This window comes from Alternaria burnsii (assembly GCF_013036055.1).
Source record: "Alternaria burnsii strain CBS107.38 chromosome Unknown 746, whole genome shotgun sequence".
NCBI lineage: Eukaryota > Fungi > Ascomycota > Dothideomycetes > Pleosporales > Pleosporaceae > Alternaria > Alternaria burnsii.
The window spans coordinates 2385298-2404262 of NW_024066109.1; the positions used below are offsets into that span (position 1 = coordinate 2385298).

Here is an 18965-nt window from a genome sequence, read left to right on the forward strand (position 1 = left end):
ATGTTGAGAAAGGGTAGTTGTAAGTTTGAGTGCGAAAGCAACGTAATAAGAGGCGAATTTGCTTTCTCGGAGATGAACGGAACGGTTTGGTCGATGTGTATTATTTACTAAGTGTACTACTGGGACATGTGTTGGCCATGGTCATGCTGGCTTGCAGGGCACAGGTGGCGCAAGTTTGCAGCGATGCGAAGAAAAGAAGTCTTTCTGAACTGATGGTTGGGTTCATCATACTCGAGACCATGAACTAAGTGGTCCGACACGTAAGATCTAATAAGAGAGGAAAAACATGGGTGTAAAGGTATCCTCGCCACGCTATGCCGCCGAGTGCTTGTATTGAGATGGGTAGATGAGAAAATGACAAACGCTATGTGTAAAATGCACAATCATGAACCACCACACCAAAACAGTGCTGTGACAGAACGGTTGAAAGAACAAACAATGACAATGCGAGTCTAGACAGAAACCAAACAAACGCTATGATGTTCCGCGATGCGAGAGGAAGAGGAAAAAAAAAACCACAATGCCAAAGAGATGATATCGATGCGAGAAATGTAACAACCAACCCACGCTAAATGCCACAGTCGTGCGGATGCCCCTTCGTTGTTAACGTTCATCCATGCTCTGAGCGCGGTTTCCCCAGTCTAAGCGTTCGTGGTATACCCATACTCCTAAACTCTCCCTCTTGTGCGCCGAAACCCAGGGTATACCCACGCTCATTACGGTTCCTGCCCGAATGTTGTATGCATTGCATCCCAAATATGTCTATATCCCATCTACTACAAAAAAAATGAAAATCGTTGCGTTGAATAATGCGACGGCGAAATCTTCTATGCAACTGCTGATGCCGGTCGCTCGTAAGGCGTGGACGGTTGAGGCGGGGAGGGTACTGTGGCTGTTCGCTCGGTTTCCTCTGGCTCGCGCTTCATGCTCTTGATGCTTCCGGTCGCGCTCCGTTGGGACATCCTGTCAGGACTCCTCACACCCTGGCTCCGTGCCTCGTGTTCCGATCGTGATGGGCCTGCTGCAGCCTCTTCTTCCCGCCTCCTCTGGTGGTAAGCCTCCATATAGCTAGGTCCCTCCAACTCTCGCTTGATGATCGACTGCATCCCTGGTACCGGTGCTGTCCGGGCACCGCTGATCAAGTCCTCTTCCGACTGTGGTTGAATCTGGGGAAGAGGTTGACCTAACTGAGGGGGAACACTCGACCGGGATCGAGGGTCTGCGCGTCTGCGACTGAACGAGCTATTCCTCCTCCTTCGTCCACCTGCACTCGAGCCACTGTCGGTCCGCTGGTGACCGTAGTGCATTGGTGGTCCTTGAGGCATTGGTGGGGGCACCTGGTGCAGCTGCGGCGGCATCGGCGGTGGTTGCGGCATCAACTGAGGGGCGTTGGCGGGTGTGAAGCCATGCGGGGCAGAGGCAGGTACAACGGGCACTTGCGATGGCGAGCTCATGCCTGTACCGGTTGCAGATGGGTGAAGCTGAAACACCGGCGCATTTGCACGCGCGCTCATCTCCTGCTCTCCCAGCTGCCAGTGCATCGATTCGGCGGACCGCCAGGGAATGCCCATCTCTGTAGCAACCTTCTGCCACATTTGGTCCTTGAATCTAACACAAAAGTCAGTATTGATTTTTTTTTGGGTGTATCGCGCAGAAACGCGTCGCGTGCTAGTGCGAGAATGTGCTGGGGTACATCTGAAACCAAAGATGTGGGCTCAAAACGAAGGAACGGATGACCAAAATGAAGCAGTCTGGGCATTCCGAGTTGTCGAGTGGTACATACCGTGCGTAGAGTCTTGCGAGTTTGTTTTTCTTCTCTTCGTCCCAAATGGCTCGCTTCTCGAGGTAGTTCTGATACCGTAATCGGCAGGAAATGGAGCTTCGTCCTGGTAGTCGTTTCGCAATGTCGTCCCACTTCATTCCTTGACCCCGCAGCTCAATGGTCAGGTTGTCCTCCTCTGGTGTCCATTTGGACTGCTTCTTGGCTGGACTTTCGTCGGGTAGAGGGGTTTGAGAAGCTTGTCGTTTTAGCGTTGAAGGGGGAGAATGGTTAGTATTTTGCGCGTGTCGAGGCGGTGAAGGTCCATGCGGGCCGGAGTAGAGAGGGCGAAAATGCGGGAGCGGGGCAGGTTCAGCATGTCGATGAAGTTCTGAGATTGCGGGTAGAACAGGTCCTCCTAGCATTGGCCCGGGTACTTGGGGTGCTGATGTCGGTGCCTGGGTGTAAGCGGACGTTGGTGCATAGTGCGGGGGTCCTGGGTATACGGGTGCTCCAGAAGCGTAGGCAGGCGATGCTCTTTGTGAGGGGGACTGTGTGTATGCTGAAGGCGCGGTTGTGTATCCTCTGGTCGCTCCTGTCGAGTGGGATGCATTTGATATGGAGCTCTTCTTGCTCGCAGGAGACTCTGAGCCCCGAGCGCGAGGCTCGAGGAGGAGGTTGATATCCAGGATGAAGGTGAGGGGACTAGCCTATTGCCAGCCCATGTATCGATGATAGTTCCCGAATAACCTGAGTCCTCCGAAAGCTGAACTTGTTGAGATTGTGTAAGATCAGTCAGTAGTTGCGACGTGGGAATAGGCGGCTGTAAAGTAAGAAGTGGAGCAGATAGATGGCTATCTGTAGGTTGAACGTCTACCGGTCAGGTTGGGCGTTATGTCGTAAGGTTGATGTCCAAGGTAGCCTTGGAGATGATGACAGGTACCAAAGTAAACGGTACGATGATCAGCCCAGGCGTGGCGTTGGGCAGAGGCAAGGCAGAAAGTGGTGATGCGTCGAGGTACAGTGACTGTTGATGTGCAGATGAAGTTGGTAAACAACAACAAGGAGGCGATACGTGATATGGGTAGTTGTGCAGGAGGGTGGAACAGGAGAGGACAGTGGTAGGATGATGAGGTTCGGATAGACTAAATGTGCCGACGATGACCCAAGCAGCCAGTTGGGAGGTACTTTGGATGATTCACGCTCTAAGTGGTCGATCGACTCGAGCTATTTGGGCTATGGGCCGGGGCTTTCTGAGCAGGGGGTGAAACAGGCCAACCACTCGGTCTGATGAATGACGGGCGTGCTTAGCCACTGACTTTTCAGGTCGAGAAGGTAGGAAGCGTAGCGTAGGGGAGCAGTGGATACGGGCTGGTAAGAGCAAAGTAGGGTCTGAGAGGGACTTGGAACATGGATGCGTGAATAGAGAGGCTTAGCGTGCGACTGTAATACTAATAGCAGGCATCCCTTGAGGCCCTGGCTGGCGCCGCCTCATGGTCCGCGGTAGGGATCCGGGGGCTTGGGATCAGGATGTACCCTTTGCGTTTCTGACTTGACACCACTACTTTTGCGCTTAACGCTTTCTCGACTCGTGCTGGCGGCGCGCCACATTAACGACCCACAGACCACAGCATTACCACAGCTTATCCGATCTAAGGAAGCATGTCTGCCGGAGATTTTAGCGAGACCAAAAAGAAATGGACAGGCCAAATTGCAAGCGTTAGCTTGACACAAAAAGCACGACACCCGTTCTTGCGTGGTGAGGTACAGCGATGACGTGTCTTGCACTCGAGTAGTAGTGGGAGTAATAACAATAATGGTATTAGCCAACCTGCTCACCCTCGTAGACGTGGGAGACGGCTCCGATGCATTGCGTTGATATTGGCTTTGCCGGCGTGGTGTGCTGGGCCTCATTTGCTGCCCTCCTTTCCGTCAGGCCTCAATGCGCCGCCCAAAGACGGGGCTGCGGCTTTTGCAGCAGGGCCGCTGCGTTCACGATCGTCGACGAAGCGGCTGAAGCGTGTTTCTGTCACTCGAGGCAGCGAATCAAGGATAGTATTAAGCGGTGAACAGTCTCAGGGATTCGCTGAGGGTTCGGAAGAGCACAAGCGCGATGACATGGAAGATCTGCAGCATGCTCGCCCTGCTCCGGCTATTTGACGCCAGAAGCGTCGCTACCGAAGCCTTGCGAACGGCTGACATCAATCAGGCGGTGCAGGTGGTGATGTGTTCACGCCAACGTCTTGACAACGTCGAAGACATGCTCCACAGGTGCAATTCCTGCGTTCATGGCTCCGGTCAAGTACCCCACTGTGGACGGCGATCTAGCAGTATCGACGCATGCCTAAGAGGAGCGGTGAACTGCGGTGAACTGCGGTGAACTGCCGGCGGCCGTGGGCGTGACGTCTAGCTTTGCCGCCTAACTGTTCATAGTGTTCAAGGCGCGCCATAACACGATGCTGGCTCGCTGGTGTTTATGCGACTGATGGGGACGCCGAATGGTAGCGTCGGCCTCATCCGCAACGAGACGTGTTTTTGTGCGCCCCTCGCCCACGTGAGACGCGGCGCTGTATCGCGCTGCGGCGGTGCTGATGCTGCTGTGTTGTCTCGTGTTGGAGAGCCACGTTGTTGAAGCTACGAGAAGGCGCCGCTATGCCATGTCACGTTGCTGCCGACGTTGCGTTGTGCGCCATGGGCGGCAGCGCTCGCGGGTGCCGGATTGCATCACGGGACTGGGATTCGCGATGATGCGCATTAGGCGGTGAGAAGAGGCCGAACTGGACGGATGTTTTGGATGAGGTTGAATATAGTAGGTAGGCCCTTGGGCCAGTGGGAGCCGAGATGCAGGTGCATTAGCCATGAACCATCCCCGTGCGTTGTCCAGCGCTAGGGCACGAGGCCCTTCGTCGGCGCCGCACGGCGTGGTTGAGTGATTGAAGGATTAAAGGACTCCCCACAGATGTCTTTGCAATCTGCCTACGGCCGACGGCATGCGAACTGGACTTTCCACAATCCTGGTAATTGTCCTGCCGTACTGGATGACGCCTGCTTGCAGGTGCCACAGCCTCCGACCTTTGCGTGTACGCAAATCTGCAAAGGCGCAGCACTCTATATTTAAAGACGACTTGCATTGCATACAAAGAGCGGTGAAGTCTGTTCACTGTTGGAGGGAAGTTCCGACTGAACAATGTCCATATCCTGTTGACGCTGGTGTGCAAGCGCTGGCTCGGAGGCGCCCGCGCGAACAGTGCCGGAACATGTCATTAAATCACCCTGTCTTGGCTGAAGATCGGACGGTTTCGCATCCTTCGTATGAGGCAGCTCGACCCGGATGTCACTGGCAGGCCTCACCTCGACGAAGATCATCATAAATAAACCGCCCACGCGTGAACGATGCCAGCGCACACAGCGTGGGGTTGTATCTCGACTTCCCACGCACTTGTGTGGTGTAAGTGAGCGCGTGGGGTAGGCGTGGGTGGTGGGCGTTCATGATGGGTTCTGAGACATTCACTGTGGTTGAAAACCATGGCCTTGGCATCGCTTAGCATACTCGATACAGCCATGCTCCAATGCTTTTCCTCGGCCCTACACCACTCGTAACCTATCCCGCATACAGAACGGGTCACCTGTCAACGGTACACCAGCAACACCAGCAACAACTCATACCACATTCATCCTCCTACATTACCCCTCTAGTCTCGACAGATACCTCGGCTTGTCGACATGTCACTCCAGAGCGCGGCAGACGTGCCGCTCCTCATTAGCTCCCCAAATTCGTCCTCGGAGCGCCGTATTTCTCCGTCTTGGAGCATTGCTCAACTCAAGGCACGCCTCGAGCCCATCACCGGTGTCCCCGCAAGCAGTCAACAGTTGTCGCTGCGCGTTGGCTCTCAGGATGCCGTCGCTCTCATCGCTCCGGATGAGGAACAGACGCGTCTTGCTGCCTTCCCGCTGCAACCGTATGCGGAGATAACCGTAAGTGCTCCTCCTGCTTTCTCATTGAACAGTCGCCGCAGCCCTGTCCTTGACCAGTCTACCATGCGGTCCTCTCGCGAGCTGCCACATCTCTCCAACCCCGGCTCGCCTCTCTGCTTCCTTGTATCTTCTACTCTACACCCAAGCTTAGCAGTTTCATGCGTCCTGCCTCCCATCTTTCCCATTCGTTGTCAAGGCCGACATTGAGGCTGTGGACTTTAATCAGGTCATGCCTGCATATTTGCATGCCCCGCAGTGCCCCTCCTCGACTCTACAACCCAGTTATGTCAGCCTTGGTGGAGCGATCCGCGCGGAAGCCATGCTTTATTTCACCTGCAATTACCACATCGTCTGGAAGCGCTGGGCTCCCTTTGCTACTCGGCATCGAGTACCGGTCATTTAAACTTTCAACCTGCTGAACAACCTTTCTCTGTTGTTTGCCATTTCTTTCTCGGCGGTTCGGCCTTATTCGACGCCTCTCTTGGCCTCATGATTCATCCCATGTACCGGCTCCTAGCTAGAGCAATCTCAACTGGCGTCTCCGAGCAAATGAATCCTCTCAGACATGCTCCCGTGCTGACAAGGCAAATTTAGGTCGTTGACACACGTCCTCCCGCTGCACGAACTGACTTTACCGATCTGTCGTCCGTTGAGAAGTACGAAATGCCTGCTGCAGAGTACGAGCATCGGACCGATAGTGTTCTTGCATGGAAGAAGGCGCAGAAACTGGGTCGTTTCGACCCAGATGCTCCCAGTATTGAGCAGCAGAAGATCCGCGCTTCAGAGCGGGAAGTAGAAGAAAGAGGTAAGCCGCATGATTTCCCGCATATCCCACCTCACCGTTGAGCCATACGCTGTGGCAATGGAGATGCCGGAACCCGCAGAACAGCCTTGTAAAGATCCATGCTGTTCATGTGTACAAACCGGAGATGCTTCAAACACTTCCCAAAACGGACGGCTGCATACCATCCAACGCCACTCAACACTCGCCTCACCATAGCAGGATCCATCGTGTCTCAGCCTGTCATGATCATGGTCCAACGAGGAAATGTGCGCGACAGGCAGCCAATCCCCCAGACCAATTGTCGTCTTACCAAGCCCATCATACATGATTACCTCTTCAAGCACGCCCTGCGTCCAATCCTTGGCCCAGACCTTTGTAGCGGAATGCCATGGCGTTTGAAGATTCATCCATTAAGCACATGTACAAGATGAGATTTACCACTTGGGAATTGCTTACTACTACTACCGTCGGTCGTATCCAACGCTGTTATCGCCCCCGCTAGTTACCCGTTCTGGCAGGGACCAGGCTGCGGGAAAAGGAAGTCGCCGAAACTCAAAACCCCCAAAGTGATCGTCGGTCCCTTTGCCACCAGCCTCATTCTCCAGCTTCATTCGTCCGTAATCAGCGACGAATTCATCTCACCTCCAAATACACTTTCCAACTACGACGGCCAACATCTTGTTTCCCCATGTTGCAAATCTTGGTCTCGCCTTTGTTAGGCCCCGAGATCGACAATGCTGTTTTAGAAGCGGGCCGCACCATCCGAAATGCGATGGCTCTAAACCATAGTCATCACTCCGCATGCTATCACTCGCCGCTTCGCATGTCATCATACTCATGGTTTACATGTACGAAATTTGGTTGACGCGACGCGACGATCCAACGCCGCACCACAGACACATACGCTCCATTATTCTCGCCTCAAGGAACGCCTAAGGACCATATTGGGCATATCTGCATCCATTTTCAAGCATCAGGCCGCTTCCCCGCTTGAGCCTCTGCTGCGCTGCCGTCACATCTCAGAGAGCGGGCGCTTGGGGGGAGGTTGGGTCAGATGTGATCGGTGTGCGCAACTGTGTCGTCCCGGCATACGCGATCCTAGTTACCAACCTGCCGCTGCCGCCGGGAGTCGGGACGTTTTGTCGACTCGCCTTTCAGTGCCGCTTCGGACGTTGTTTTCTCTTGCTTTTTCCTCGTGTCGCCCTGGTGAACCCGATGGATTGACAGCCAGTCAGCCAGCCAGTCAGCCGACAAGCCATGGGATCAACAGCGATTATTGTTGGGCTCCACCAAACGACCACGTTCTGCGGACCCTCGTACGATGGTCTAACCTTATCCAAACATAATCTTTCCCTCCTTCCAAACTCAAACTTGATCCTCCCTGACCACTCATCAACTGCGGAATTCACTTGTATACTTTTCTTTTTCTATTCAAAAGCAGATCTGAGCGAACTCTACTAACTCAGTTCCAACTTAGGTCTTTCTCTAAACTGCCGCGTCCGCCTCCTGCCCGAATCAGATGCTCGTCGCGGGACGTTATCCTATATTGGACTTGTGCCTGAGATTCCCGGGATTGGCGTATGGATCGGCGTTAGGCTTGACGAGCCGACTGGTAAGAACGATGGGAGTGTCAAGGGTAAGCGATACTTTGAGTGCGGTGCCAATTGTGGTGTCTTTGTTAGGCCGGAGCGGTGTGAGGCTGGGGATTTCCCTGCGCTCAATGAGTTTGGGGATGATGAGGATTTGGAGGAACTTTGAAGAAAGGGGAAGAGTGAGAGAGAGAGATACGATGGAAGGTAAGGTGGATACTGTCTTGCTAGTCAGGTAGGTAGGTAGATAAGTAGTCTATCTGTCTAGGTCAGCCTGAGCAGGCGTGCCATAGGGGGGATTCGCAAGGTGCACATCAAGATACAACGAATAAGACTCGATGATGAAAAAGAACCCCCCATTGGGTTTATAATTGTCGTAATGTTACTACTACAGTTTTATCTGGGTTACTTGCTTGCATCAGAAACTATACAATAACAATAGTAACATGATGAAAAAAAAGAAGACGAATCGCACAAAGAATCAATGGGAAGACATTCTAACCTGACAATGCTTATCTACTACATACCTACCTAGATGATCATCTATCACAAGAAAGGGATTTGTTTATTCATTCATCACTACAAATTTGCTCACTCATAACAGTGCATGCATCGTTATAACCTAAAAAAAAAGAATCTTCCTCTACGTCTCACAGCCGTCTCTATGCCCCATACGCCTTTTTCTTCTTCTTCTTCTTCTTTACACTCACACTGCCTTCCTTCACTGACATATTACCTTGATCTACCTACATTACATCTTGTATCTAGAACCTCTTGATGGATTCTCTCTCTCTCTCTCTCTCTCTCTCTCTTCACGAACCAAACTTATCCTCTGATTACAACCCGCGTTTCGAAACAACAAACACCAGTCCTTACTCAGGTTGAACATTGAAACAGAGCAAGCACCATTGACATCTGGAGAAGAAGAAAAAAAGAACTTTACATTTCTTTCCAATCATTCCATAATCATCATACACCATGTCATTCATATACAAACACACAGAGAAAACCCACTTCCCCCACTCCATATCCACAACTTCCCACCCACCAACAAGTCACTACTACTACTACTACTACTACTACTACTTACTGCTTTCAATACCCATTCGCCCCCAACCACTCCCTAACCACCCCACCATCCCTCTCCGCATAACTAGCATAACTCCTAATCGTATCATCCACAACATCCAACCCCTTATTATACCCCCTAGTATCCTTATCCTTGAAAAATGCTTGGATATCATCCGCCGTCTTCACATCTGTAAACTTGTTCAATCCAAACCTCAAAAACCTCTCCAGCACAACAGGGTTACCCGCAAGTGCAGGATGAACTTTAGTGTCCCAGTTTGTTTTAACATAGTTCCACACCTCTGGTCGGACTTTGGAGTTGTTGGCAAGAGCAATCGTCGAAGAGTGCTTGTCTTGCATGGCCACCTTATCCGAGAAGACAAAGTCCATGACCTGCTTTGCAAGGTCGGGCGTCTGTACGCGGCCGAGCGAGCCAAGGCAGATTTCCTTGCCGTCGATTGATGTGGTGTTGAGGTATTCATTCATGACAGCCTTCAGCGCCGACTCACCGCGGTTTTTAATCGCTGTGGCGAAGACGGCCCGGCGAAGCGAGGGATGAATAGCCTTCTTGTCACCCTTGTCCATGTAAGCGTCAAATCGCTTCAACGCTTCCTCGACGGTGGCCTTGTGGCCGACGATGCCAGCTGACAAAAGCAAACTGGCGCGCAGTTGACCAACAAGGTAGCTCTCTCCATCCTTGAACTCCCAGCCAACCTTCTCGACGGCCGGCGTGATGAGCTTGAGGTGGTACTTCCTCAGTCCCTCGCTGATATCTTCGCTGCCAGAGAACACGCTGCGGACGTTGCCAATGTTGGTGAGGATCTGAGACCTAAGCGTGAGAGTACAGAGTCAGCATATGCCTCATATATAGTTCGTATAGGGGTAGCAACTGACCAAACCAAATAATCAGATTCGTCTTGGAAGCGCTCCGCCAGCGCGAGCAAGCCAGCCGTAGATCCATAGCCCGCGACCGCGTTTGCATACGCATCACCAACGAGGCCGATCTTGTCTTGTACAGTGAGCTGATCGCGGTCCTCGCCGAGTTTCTTGAGGCGGTCGGCGGGGTAGTTGGTGCGGTAGAAGCCAGTGAGGTCCTTGTTAAGGAGGTAGAAACCATCCTTGACATCACGAATTGTATCCTCCTTCTGTGTCATAGCAGCAGTCTTGTGAACCTCTGTGGTAGACGCAGAATCGCCCGTGTGAAGACCCAGCGGAATCCACCACGTTGTTTCATCCTCCTCGGGTTTGACATTACCAGCAAGCAAGAAGCGTTGCTGGCGCAGGCCAATCTGACCAGGTTCTTCAGCAACGGTGACGACTGGGAAGCCGATTCTCCGAACCCAGAGGTCCATGAAGGTGTTTACGTTCTGACCAGACGCCTTGCTCAAGGCAGACCACAGGTCATTGGTCGTGGCATTGGAGTACTGGTGAGCCTTGAGGTAGTCGGCTACACCTTGGAGGAAAACCTTCTCACCGAGATGAGCGCTCAGCATGCGGATGACCGAGGAGCCCTTGAGGTAGGAGATGTGGTCAAAGATCTGGTCGACCTCGAGACCGTCGTATACGGGTACTTCGATGGGATGCGAGGTTCGGAGTGCGTCGAGGGCGAAGGCTTGTTGTACGGAATCAGTCTAGAAGACGTGGTCAGCGGGCTGTTAGAGCAGATACCTCGAGATTTATGACGCACAACAAACTGTCCCCACACGTTCCATTCTGGGTAGAGATGGTCAATCGCAAGCCATCCAACCCATGTCGCGAAACCCTCATTGAGCCAAAGCTCACTCCACCAATCCATGGTAACGAGGTTACCGAACCATTGATGGGCAAGTTCGTGAGCTACAACGTAGGCAACCCTGTTGCGGTAGCTATCGGCAGAGGTCGCAGGGTCGAAGAGCACTGCAGTAGTTCTGTAGGTAATGAGACCCCAGTTCTCCATGGCTCCATGCGAAAACTCATGGACAGCCAGCAAATCAACCTTGGGCAGCGGGTAATCGATCTGGAAGACCTCGGAGAAGTAATCCACAATCTTGTGGCAGTTGTCCAAAGCAAAGCGTCCCTGCTCCTTCAGACCACGGGTAGTGTAAACCCTAACAGGAATGTTCTTGCCATTGTACTTGCGCTCGGTGTGCGCCTCGACGTATTCAAAGTCACCAATAGCCCACGCCAGGAGGTAGGTAGACATGATGGGTGATCGCTCGAAGACAACTGTGTGGAAACCATCCCTCTTGCTAGGCTTAATCTCCTTCTCCGGCATGTTGCTGAGCGCGACCTGGTCCTTTGGCACTTCGAGTTCGACGTCAAAGGTAGCTTTCAGATTCGGTTCGTCGAAGCAAGGGAAAGCACGGCGAGCGTCGCAGGCTTCGAATTGGGTGCTGAACATGTAGTGGAACTCGTCGTCCTTTGCAACGGAAGCCGGGACGTCGCCCTTGGGCTTGTACTTGGAGCGGTAGAAGCCGGCCATGATGTTGTTGACGAAGCCGGAGAAGTTGATGGAGAGTTGGGCCTCGCCGGTGTAGGTGATGTTCTCACCAAAGTCGAGCGTGACTTGTTGTCTCTTCTCATCGTAGGATATGTCCTTTGCTGAGAATGTCTTGTCACCGGCCTTTAGCTCAGCGCTTTGGAGCTTGAGCTGATGTGCGTTGAGGACTAGGGTGTTGAAGCCGTCGTCCTTTGTGATGTTGGTCGTGATGTCGACAGTGCCCTTGTAGCCAAAGTTGCCGCCGAATTCGAGATCATGGAGGGAGAGGGCATAGTGGGAGGGTTTGGCCCTAGAAGATATCAGCTACCGGCCTGCAATAGAGTTGACACAACTGACCACGCCGGGAGAACATCGCGATCTGAAGCCATGTTGACGAAGCTGCTAGTGACTTCGCTTTGACAAAACCTCTTCTGTATGCCAAAGGTGTTTGTGGTAGCTACCGCAAACCTCGGTCTGAGGCGTAATTGTGTACGTGGGGCAGAGCCAGCCTCTCTAGCTGCAGAAGAGAAGCTTCTAGAGCGGATGGAGTGGGTCGAGGTGGTGTTTAAGAGACGCGTTGGCGTACTTGTCTTCACTCTGCTACGAGTCAATTGTCGAGAGCAGAGTCTCGCGGAAGCGGATAGAGCAGCCAGGGTGAAGGCGCAAGGAGAGCGGGGCTAGAGCACAGCAGCAAAAGGAGGGGAAGCGTGCAATCAATTGGTACTGGGTGAGATGATGCGTCTGCATGTGTGTAGGCTTAGAGGGGAAGGTGCGCGTGCGGCAAGCCGAACTGCCCCACCTAGGTAGCCATCCCTGCTTCTAGGGTTTAGCGCGGGGTCTTTTACATGTCTCTATGCTGGATTGACATATCATGATTGAGATATCATAGTTGAAACACCATGGCCTGAAGAGCAGTCATCTCGGAAAGGCAGTCATCTCGAAAGCCGTGTGCCATTGACGCCATGCAAATGCTCCAATTCACGCCCTCGATGCAGACACTTCCAATTCCAACCCATCACAAGACCAGAGAATGGTATTCGCAAGTCTCTCAGCCATCTGTCATACATGCTCTCCCCCTTCCCAGCCCTGTCCGCCTAAATCCGGATCAAGACATCCAAACACTGCACCCGCCACTCCTTCTTCCCCAACAACCCCTTGACCCACTCATAACTCTGTCCTTCGCTCCCACTCGCCTGTCCTAAGCCAACCCTCCCCTTGACCCCCTCCACTGCCGCGTCCACCCCAGCCTTGACCGTCGCATTCACCGCCTGCGCCAACATGCCCGCGCTTTCCGCCACAGTCCCATTCAGCGCCAGCTCCGCACTATCCGACAACGGCGCATCGAACCACGGTGTGTGAAAGTCGAAGAGCGCGACGACGAGGATGAAGAGGAGGAGGCTGCAGTACACGCACGGTCGGTTTAACAAGTATGTGGCCGAGATGAAGAGGACGAGGTAGACGGGGGAGGCGTGCGTTCGTAGTCTATGCATACTCTTGTTAGAATGTCATGCCATACGATGCGCCGGACATTGGCGAGGGCTCACAAGAAGAAGAGAACTGGAATCCAGCTCCGCAGGCAGAACATGGTCGTGTGTCGTTCCCTAATCGTGCGCCCGGTCGTGTGAGCGCGCACTTTGCGGCGATAACAACAAGTCGAGGCTGATTCTGGGGGACAGCTTCAAAGTGCTGACGAATGCGACAATTCTTTAAGGAAAAAAAAAGTAGGTTGGTGAATAGGAAGCAGCGAACGGATGGAGAATGAACAAATGCGTTTGTATGGTTTTGGGATAAGGAAAAGGTTGAGGGTTGCTGACTGCCGACAGCGAAGGTAGTCCGGAGTTACTGGCGGCCGCCGATATTAGCGTCTTTTGATTGGCCGCTCCCTTCACCTGCGCACAAGGCTGAGCGTCAAGCACCCCGAGGCTGCAGCCGGTGGCGCATCCATGCATGCAGACTGCTTCTCACGTGTCTCAGCCTTATCAGGCGCTTCACTCAATGTAGCACGTATTCATTTCTTACAAGGTATCTTCCTACATGCGCACCGCCAATTGCGTTACGACGGCTAGCTTGCACAGCTAGTCGGCTCTCATATCCCAACCAACCCTTCCTCCCTAGAATGCTTCCAGATGCCAAAACGCCCACTTAACACAGATATGCCGATATACGAAGCAATGAGGCCGAACTCGGCCACCAGTAGCAGAAAGAGAGCAGCGTCCTTGCGCGCGGGGGTCTATACGGGCAGGTTGAACTTCTTGCCTTGGATGACCCTAAACTACGTTAGCATGGCGACCAAAGCCTCAGTGTATCCTCCAAGACTTACTTTGTGTAGTAAATGTAGAAGAAGTCAGAGTACAAAATAGTCTGGATGATACCCGCAATCACTGCAATGGGATCGTAGAACTTGGGCACCTCGAAAATGTAACGGTAGATCCAGTTGGGGATGTACAGAGCCCTGTAAGCACCCAGCGCAAAGAGGTAGTGCGTCGTAATTGTCTCCGCCTCGCCCGTCCTCTGCAGCATGAACAGCTGCGGCAAGATGGCAACCGATTCCAGCCAGATGGAGAAAGCCCAGAGTATCTCTGTGAAGGTGTATTTGTAGGGAAACAGTATCGCCAGCACTGCACTGGCGCCCAGCAGGTATTGCACCTTGAACGTGTCTAGATTTGGATCGTGTGTCGGCTTGTAGTCGTTGAGCATGAGGTAGACGGTGTAGGCCGAAGTGCTGATGAAGATGATCTTGAAGATGGTGTTGTAGAGCGACTTGGGTTCGTAGAAGGTCCAGAGGAGGTCGACGTAGCGCGTGAGGTAGACGACCAGGTAGAGGAATTGCGATTTGAACGAGATACCAGATGCGCTCTGCAGCGTGTCAGTTGATACGGCGCATTACTTGTGCACGGGGAATCAACATACACTCGACACCTTCATCTTGTGCAGCAGAATCAGGATGGATAGCAGGTGGGATAAATCCCCTAGACCGTGTTAGCATTTCCATCCATACGCACGAGCATGGTTGTCGCCAAGCTTACCCAGCAGTCGGAAGAGGTTCATCATCGCGGGCAATGGGTCGCGACTCGAGGCGTGGTGGAGGGTTGTGGGTTGGTGTGCCTGGCATAAAAAGACACGTTCCGACTGCTGCATCACGTAGGGATGGAGCTGCGCATCCTTGCATGCCAAGGCCCGCCCCTGTCGCTTCACGTCATCCCGATCGCCGCTACCCCCCGTAGCACATCCGCAGTCGTTCGCGTTGCCCACCCACTCGACGTTCCGTATACACTTGGGAACACTCTACCATGGCCCATCTGCTTGGTTGGAAAGATATCCTTAGGCCAATCCGCGACGGATACCGCCATCTCTTTCCTACCCCCGACACTGGGCCAACGCCTGAAGAGCGACGCAGACAGCGCCAAGTAGATCGCCTGAAGGGCTTCGCCTACTTCGATACATTCGACCAGTTGGAGTCGTGGAAGGAAGACGATTCTGATCCGCTGCAACGAGCCAACACGCCGCTGCTACGCGGGACCGACGGCATTGAGAGGGGCGGCGTCGTCAAAGCCCCCGTTCTATTGATCCATGACTACTCTGGCAATTACCATGACTACGAAAGCGTCAACGCTGTTGACGTGGACAGAGAGTTTTATTCGTGTGAATACCTCCAGTTTGTTGATACCTTCATTTACTTCTCGCATAAGTTGGCTTGCGTTCCGCCGCCTACATGGATCAATTTGCTTCATAGAAATGGCGTCGAGGTGCTGGGAACGCTGTTGATTGAGCCGCAGACTGAGGGTTCGGAACGTTTGTTACATCATACGTTTGACCAAGCCGGAGAGATGCACTTCCCCATGGCGAAGAAACTAGCTAGCATCGCGACGCACTTTGGCTTCGATGGCTGGCTAGTCAACATCGAGAAGCCGTTTCCAAGCGAATCGTGGAGTGCAAAGCTTCTCGAAGCCTTCCTGCTCCAGTTGAAAGCCAACCTAGGAGTCGGCCTCGACGCTGGCAGGCGGCTCATATGGTAATATCCTCATTCACTACCACCCTGACTAAAGCGTGACTTGACTTAGGTACGACGCCCTCACCACCTCCAACAAAATCTCTTACCAGAATCAAGTCAACAACTCCAACATGGACTTTGCCTGTGCATGCAGCAACATACTCACAAACTATTGCTGGAAAGATCTCGACGTCTCCGAATCAATAAAGTGGTGCTTGTACAGCAAATTCCTACCCAAGGGAAACATCTACTTCGGTGTGGATGTCTGGGCACAAAACAAGTCTGATTTCAGGCATCCGCGCGTTACATGGCCAGAGGTTGGAGGTGGCGGCACCAATACCGGGATGGCTGTGGCGAAAATGGCCGACTATGGCTTGCCAGTAGGTATCTTTGCGCCCGCGTGGTCGTTTGAGCATTTCCCAGATCATGGACGCCATCTTGAACGTGCTGTCTGGGAAGGTGAGTCGCTGCCAGAGAACATCCAGTGTAGCTGCGGAGATTGCGAATTTCGGCATCCGCTGAACAGAGAGTGGCCTATTTTGCGTACGGCGAAGGAGCGCGTGGCGGGCTCAGAGCATTTGCTCTACACGGATTTTAGTCGTGCTTTCGGAACATATCGAGAAAAGGCAAACGACAAGCTCGATGGCTACAACATACACGCACAGCTAGGCCAGCAATCCGTACTGCCTCGTCCAGCCATCCTCGCACCTGGTTCGGGAGCCGTCACACTCTCATACCGCATCGAGAATGAACAAAACAACCACATCCTAGTAATCACCGCAACACAGAACCGCCCAACCGATTCGGAAACGATAGAAGAACACCTTCCCCTCTATAAACTTGACATGCCCGCAGATGGCTCCCTCCATCTTTCCGCCGTACCAAGCCCGGCATCCCCATCCTACATAACCCCACAAACAAGAGATGCGGTCATAAGCATCTATTTCAAAACCACGCAAGGGACGCACTACCTCCCGTCACCTTTGTCCAGCGATCCGCAACGATTAATTGACCAAGTACCCAACGCCCGTATCCGTGAACTAGGCGTCCACCTAAAGGGGCATTGGGGCGCCCCAGTCGGCGAAACTGTACGAGTACTGGGCATTAGAGATATATGCATTACGCCCCGCTTCACGCTGCATCATACACCCGTCTTTGAAATTGCGGACCTCAAGCTGGTACAGTGCGGGCAAGAGCAAGGCGAGGAAGACCATATAGTTCGATTAACGTGGAAGACTGAAGGAGCGCTTGGGAGCGAGTGGGTTGATAAAGGTAAGTTTATGACTTATCGACGCATATTTGTTGTGAGATATGGACTGACATTGTATCTAATTCGATACAGGGATGGTGCTTAGTCATGTGACCGGGCCCATGGCGTGGTTTGTTGTTCGAGTGGGCGGGGTGGTGGTGGGTAGGATGTATGCGTTAGAGTGTATTTTGGACAAGAAGGTCGTGGAAGCACACGCTGGGCAGGAAGTCGAGGTTGAAGTCACAGGGTTTGGTTTCGATGGGTACAAGCTTGCGGAGAAGAAGAGTATGCTGCAGTTGTGATCGTTGTAGAGCAACACGATCAATGCGCGTCGCGTCAGTTTGGTGGTTGGGGCGAGAATGTGACTAGCGTGTCGACGACGTCATCGATACTTGTACCTGTCCTTACAACCTTTCGGTCTGCTTTACACTGCAGCAATATTGCGCGCGTATAATGAGAGGTCTTGTTTATCGATTGGCGCAATTGGCAAACGTCACATCACGAAGTTTGTATTCGTCACGACCATCACCACGGATTGGGACATTTTTGCTTGCTCGGCAGCTTCACGCAACAATTACCATGTCAGGTCCGGCGAAACGCAAAGCCGAGAAGGACATATCGCCGCTGAAAGCGAAGAAGACAAGTATAGAGACAAAAACAAAGACGATAGTTCCTGCGTATCATCTCACCCCATCAAGACAGGATGAGTCTGGAGAGATTGTATGGCCCGCGAGAAAAGAGCAGATTAAACGCGCCCGGGAAATCATCAGAAACTGGTAAATTCATCTACATCCTACCACTAGACACCTGTGCTAAACCATCAAAGCGCCTCAGCCCAGAAGCCAACCGTCATCCTCCCCGACAAGGATGCAGACGGACTCTCATCTGGCGCCATACTTCACCATACCCTCACAGCTCTAGGTCTACCACCTGATCTCATATCCGTGTATTTCCCACCAAAAGGCTCAAACGTACATGATGAAAGTACAAAGGAAGCTTTGACAAAACTATCTCCATCATACATCTTCATACTAGACCAAGGCAGCAGGGAAACGCCACCAGTCGTCGACTTGCCGCATACATGCCTCGTCGTAGACCACCACTTTGCCGACGAAGGAGGATTTCCAAAAGGCAGCGATTACGTGACAGCTCACGACTGTCCGCCTGTCGCGACTAGTGCGCTGTTGACGTACACAATCTGCTTACCACTCCATCCGGATCTCAACGACAAAGTGTCTTGGTTGTGTGCACTAGGAACCCACGGCGACCTGGGTAGTAGCATAAAATGGGAACCCCCTTTCCCCAACCTAACCGCAACTTTCAAATCCCATTCCAAGAAATCCATCAACGACGCTGTAGCCCTAGTCAACGCACCACGGCGGTCGGCAGCCTACAACGTGCAGGATGCCTGGGATGCCGTCCTATCTGCCACCAGCCCCTTGGACATTGCAAAGAATGAAAAACTTCACACCGCTTCCCTAGAAGTACGCCGTGAGACGGAGCGATGCACACATACGCCCCCTAAATTCTCAGCCGACGCTACAATCGCCGTTCTCACGATATCTTCTGCCGCGCAGATTCATCCTGTCATTGCTACAAGATGGTCTGGTACGCTCAAGTCGAATAAGTTGGAGGTTGTCATGTGCGCGAATGAAGGCTATCTTCCTGATAAAGTCAACTTTTCCTGTCGTGTTGCCAAGTGTGCGCGGGCGAGGGGAGGAGAGGACAAAGTCAACATCATCAGCAAGCTAGAGAGCATAGTTGCTGACGATTCTGAACTGAGAAGTAGGTTGGGTGAAAGCTTCGCAAGAGGGCACAAAGAAGCTAGTGGGGGTATCGTGGGGAAGGGAGAGTGGGAGGAGTTTAAGAAGCTGATGGGTATTGGAGAAGCGGCGAAGAAGAAGGCGGATGCTAAGAAAGAGAAGGAGAAGCCTGCACAGAAGAATACCTTGGCGAATTATTTCGCGAAGAAAGAGAAGGTAAAGGTAGAGGGTGCGTGAGCATTGGGTCACATTGTGGTGCCAGACGATTCCCTCATCTCTCCAGCAGAACCAGCGTGTCGACGACTCTCTTGGCTTTCGTTCTTGAGCCA

The 18965-nt window shown here is 52.7% G+C and overlaps 6 protein-coding genes across 6 annotated transcripts; 3 read left to right on the forward strand and 3 right to left on the reverse strand.

Annotated features, from left to right (window-relative positions):
* Positions 1-827: 827 nt before the first annotated feature.
* On the reverse strand, positions 828-4049 carry GT037_003356 (myb dna-binding domain containing protein; the record flags this gene model as incomplete). Its single annotated transcript, XM_038928403.1, has 3 exons — positions 828-1608; positions 1784-2464; positions 4000-4049. 3 exons carry the CDS (start codon positions 4047-4049, stop codon positions 828-830), a joined length of 1512 nt encoding a protein of 503 aa, XP_038789681.1.
* A 669-nt stretch (positions 4050-4718) lies between these two features.
* GT037_003357 (uncharacterized protein) lies at positions 4719-4877 on the forward strand (the record flags this gene model as incomplete). The annotated part of the gene is made up of 1 exon (XM_038928404.1): positions 4719-4877. One exon carries the CDS (start codon positions 4719-4721, stop codon positions 4875-4877), a length of 159 nt encoding a protein of 52 aa, XP_038789682.1.
* A 605-nt stretch (positions 4878-5482) lies between these two features.
* Positions 5483-8276, forward strand: GT037_003358 (uncharacterized protein; the record flags this gene model as incomplete). Its single annotated transcript, XM_038928405.1, has 3 exons — positions 5483-5734; positions 6329-6539; positions 7996-8276. 3 exons carry the CDS (start codon positions 5483-5485, stop codon positions 8274-8276), a joined length of 744 nt encoding a protein of 247 aa, XP_038789683.1.
* Positions 8277-9202: 926 nt separating this feature from the next.
* GT037_003359 (aminopeptidase 2) lies at positions 9203-12022 on the reverse strand (the record flags this gene model as incomplete). The annotated part of the gene is made up of 4 exons (XM_038928406.1): positions 9203-10004; positions 10070-10806; positions 10863-11943; positions 11991-12022. 4 exons carry the CDS (start codon positions 12020-12022, stop codon positions 9203-9205), a joined length of 2652 nt encoding a protein of 883 aa, XP_038789684.1.
* A 705-nt stretch (positions 12023-12727) lies between these two features.
* Positions 12728-14684, reverse strand: GT037_003360 (er lumen protein retaining receptor; the record flags this gene model as incomplete). Its single annotated transcript, XM_038928407.1, has 6 exons — positions 12728-13115; positions 13178-13265; positions 13817-13905; positions 13954-14489; positions 14544-14602; positions 14660-14684. The coding sequence occupies 6 exons, from the start codon at positions 14682-14684 to the stop codon at positions 12728-12730; spliced, it is 1185 nt and encodes a 394-aa protein (XP_038789685.1).
* Positions 14685-14923: 239 nt separating this feature from the next.
* On the forward strand, positions 14924-18873 carry GT037_003361 (glycoside hydrolase family 85 protein; the record flags this gene model as incomplete). The annotated part of the gene is made up of 5 exons (XM_038928408.1): positions 14924-15645; positions 15695-16896; positions 16967-17158; positions 17460-17649; positions 17700-18873. 5 exons carry the CDS (start codon positions 14924-14926, stop codon positions 18871-18873), a joined length of 3480 nt encoding a protein of 1159 aa, XP_038789686.1.
* Between the last annotated feature and the right edge of the window lie 92 nt (positions 18874-18965).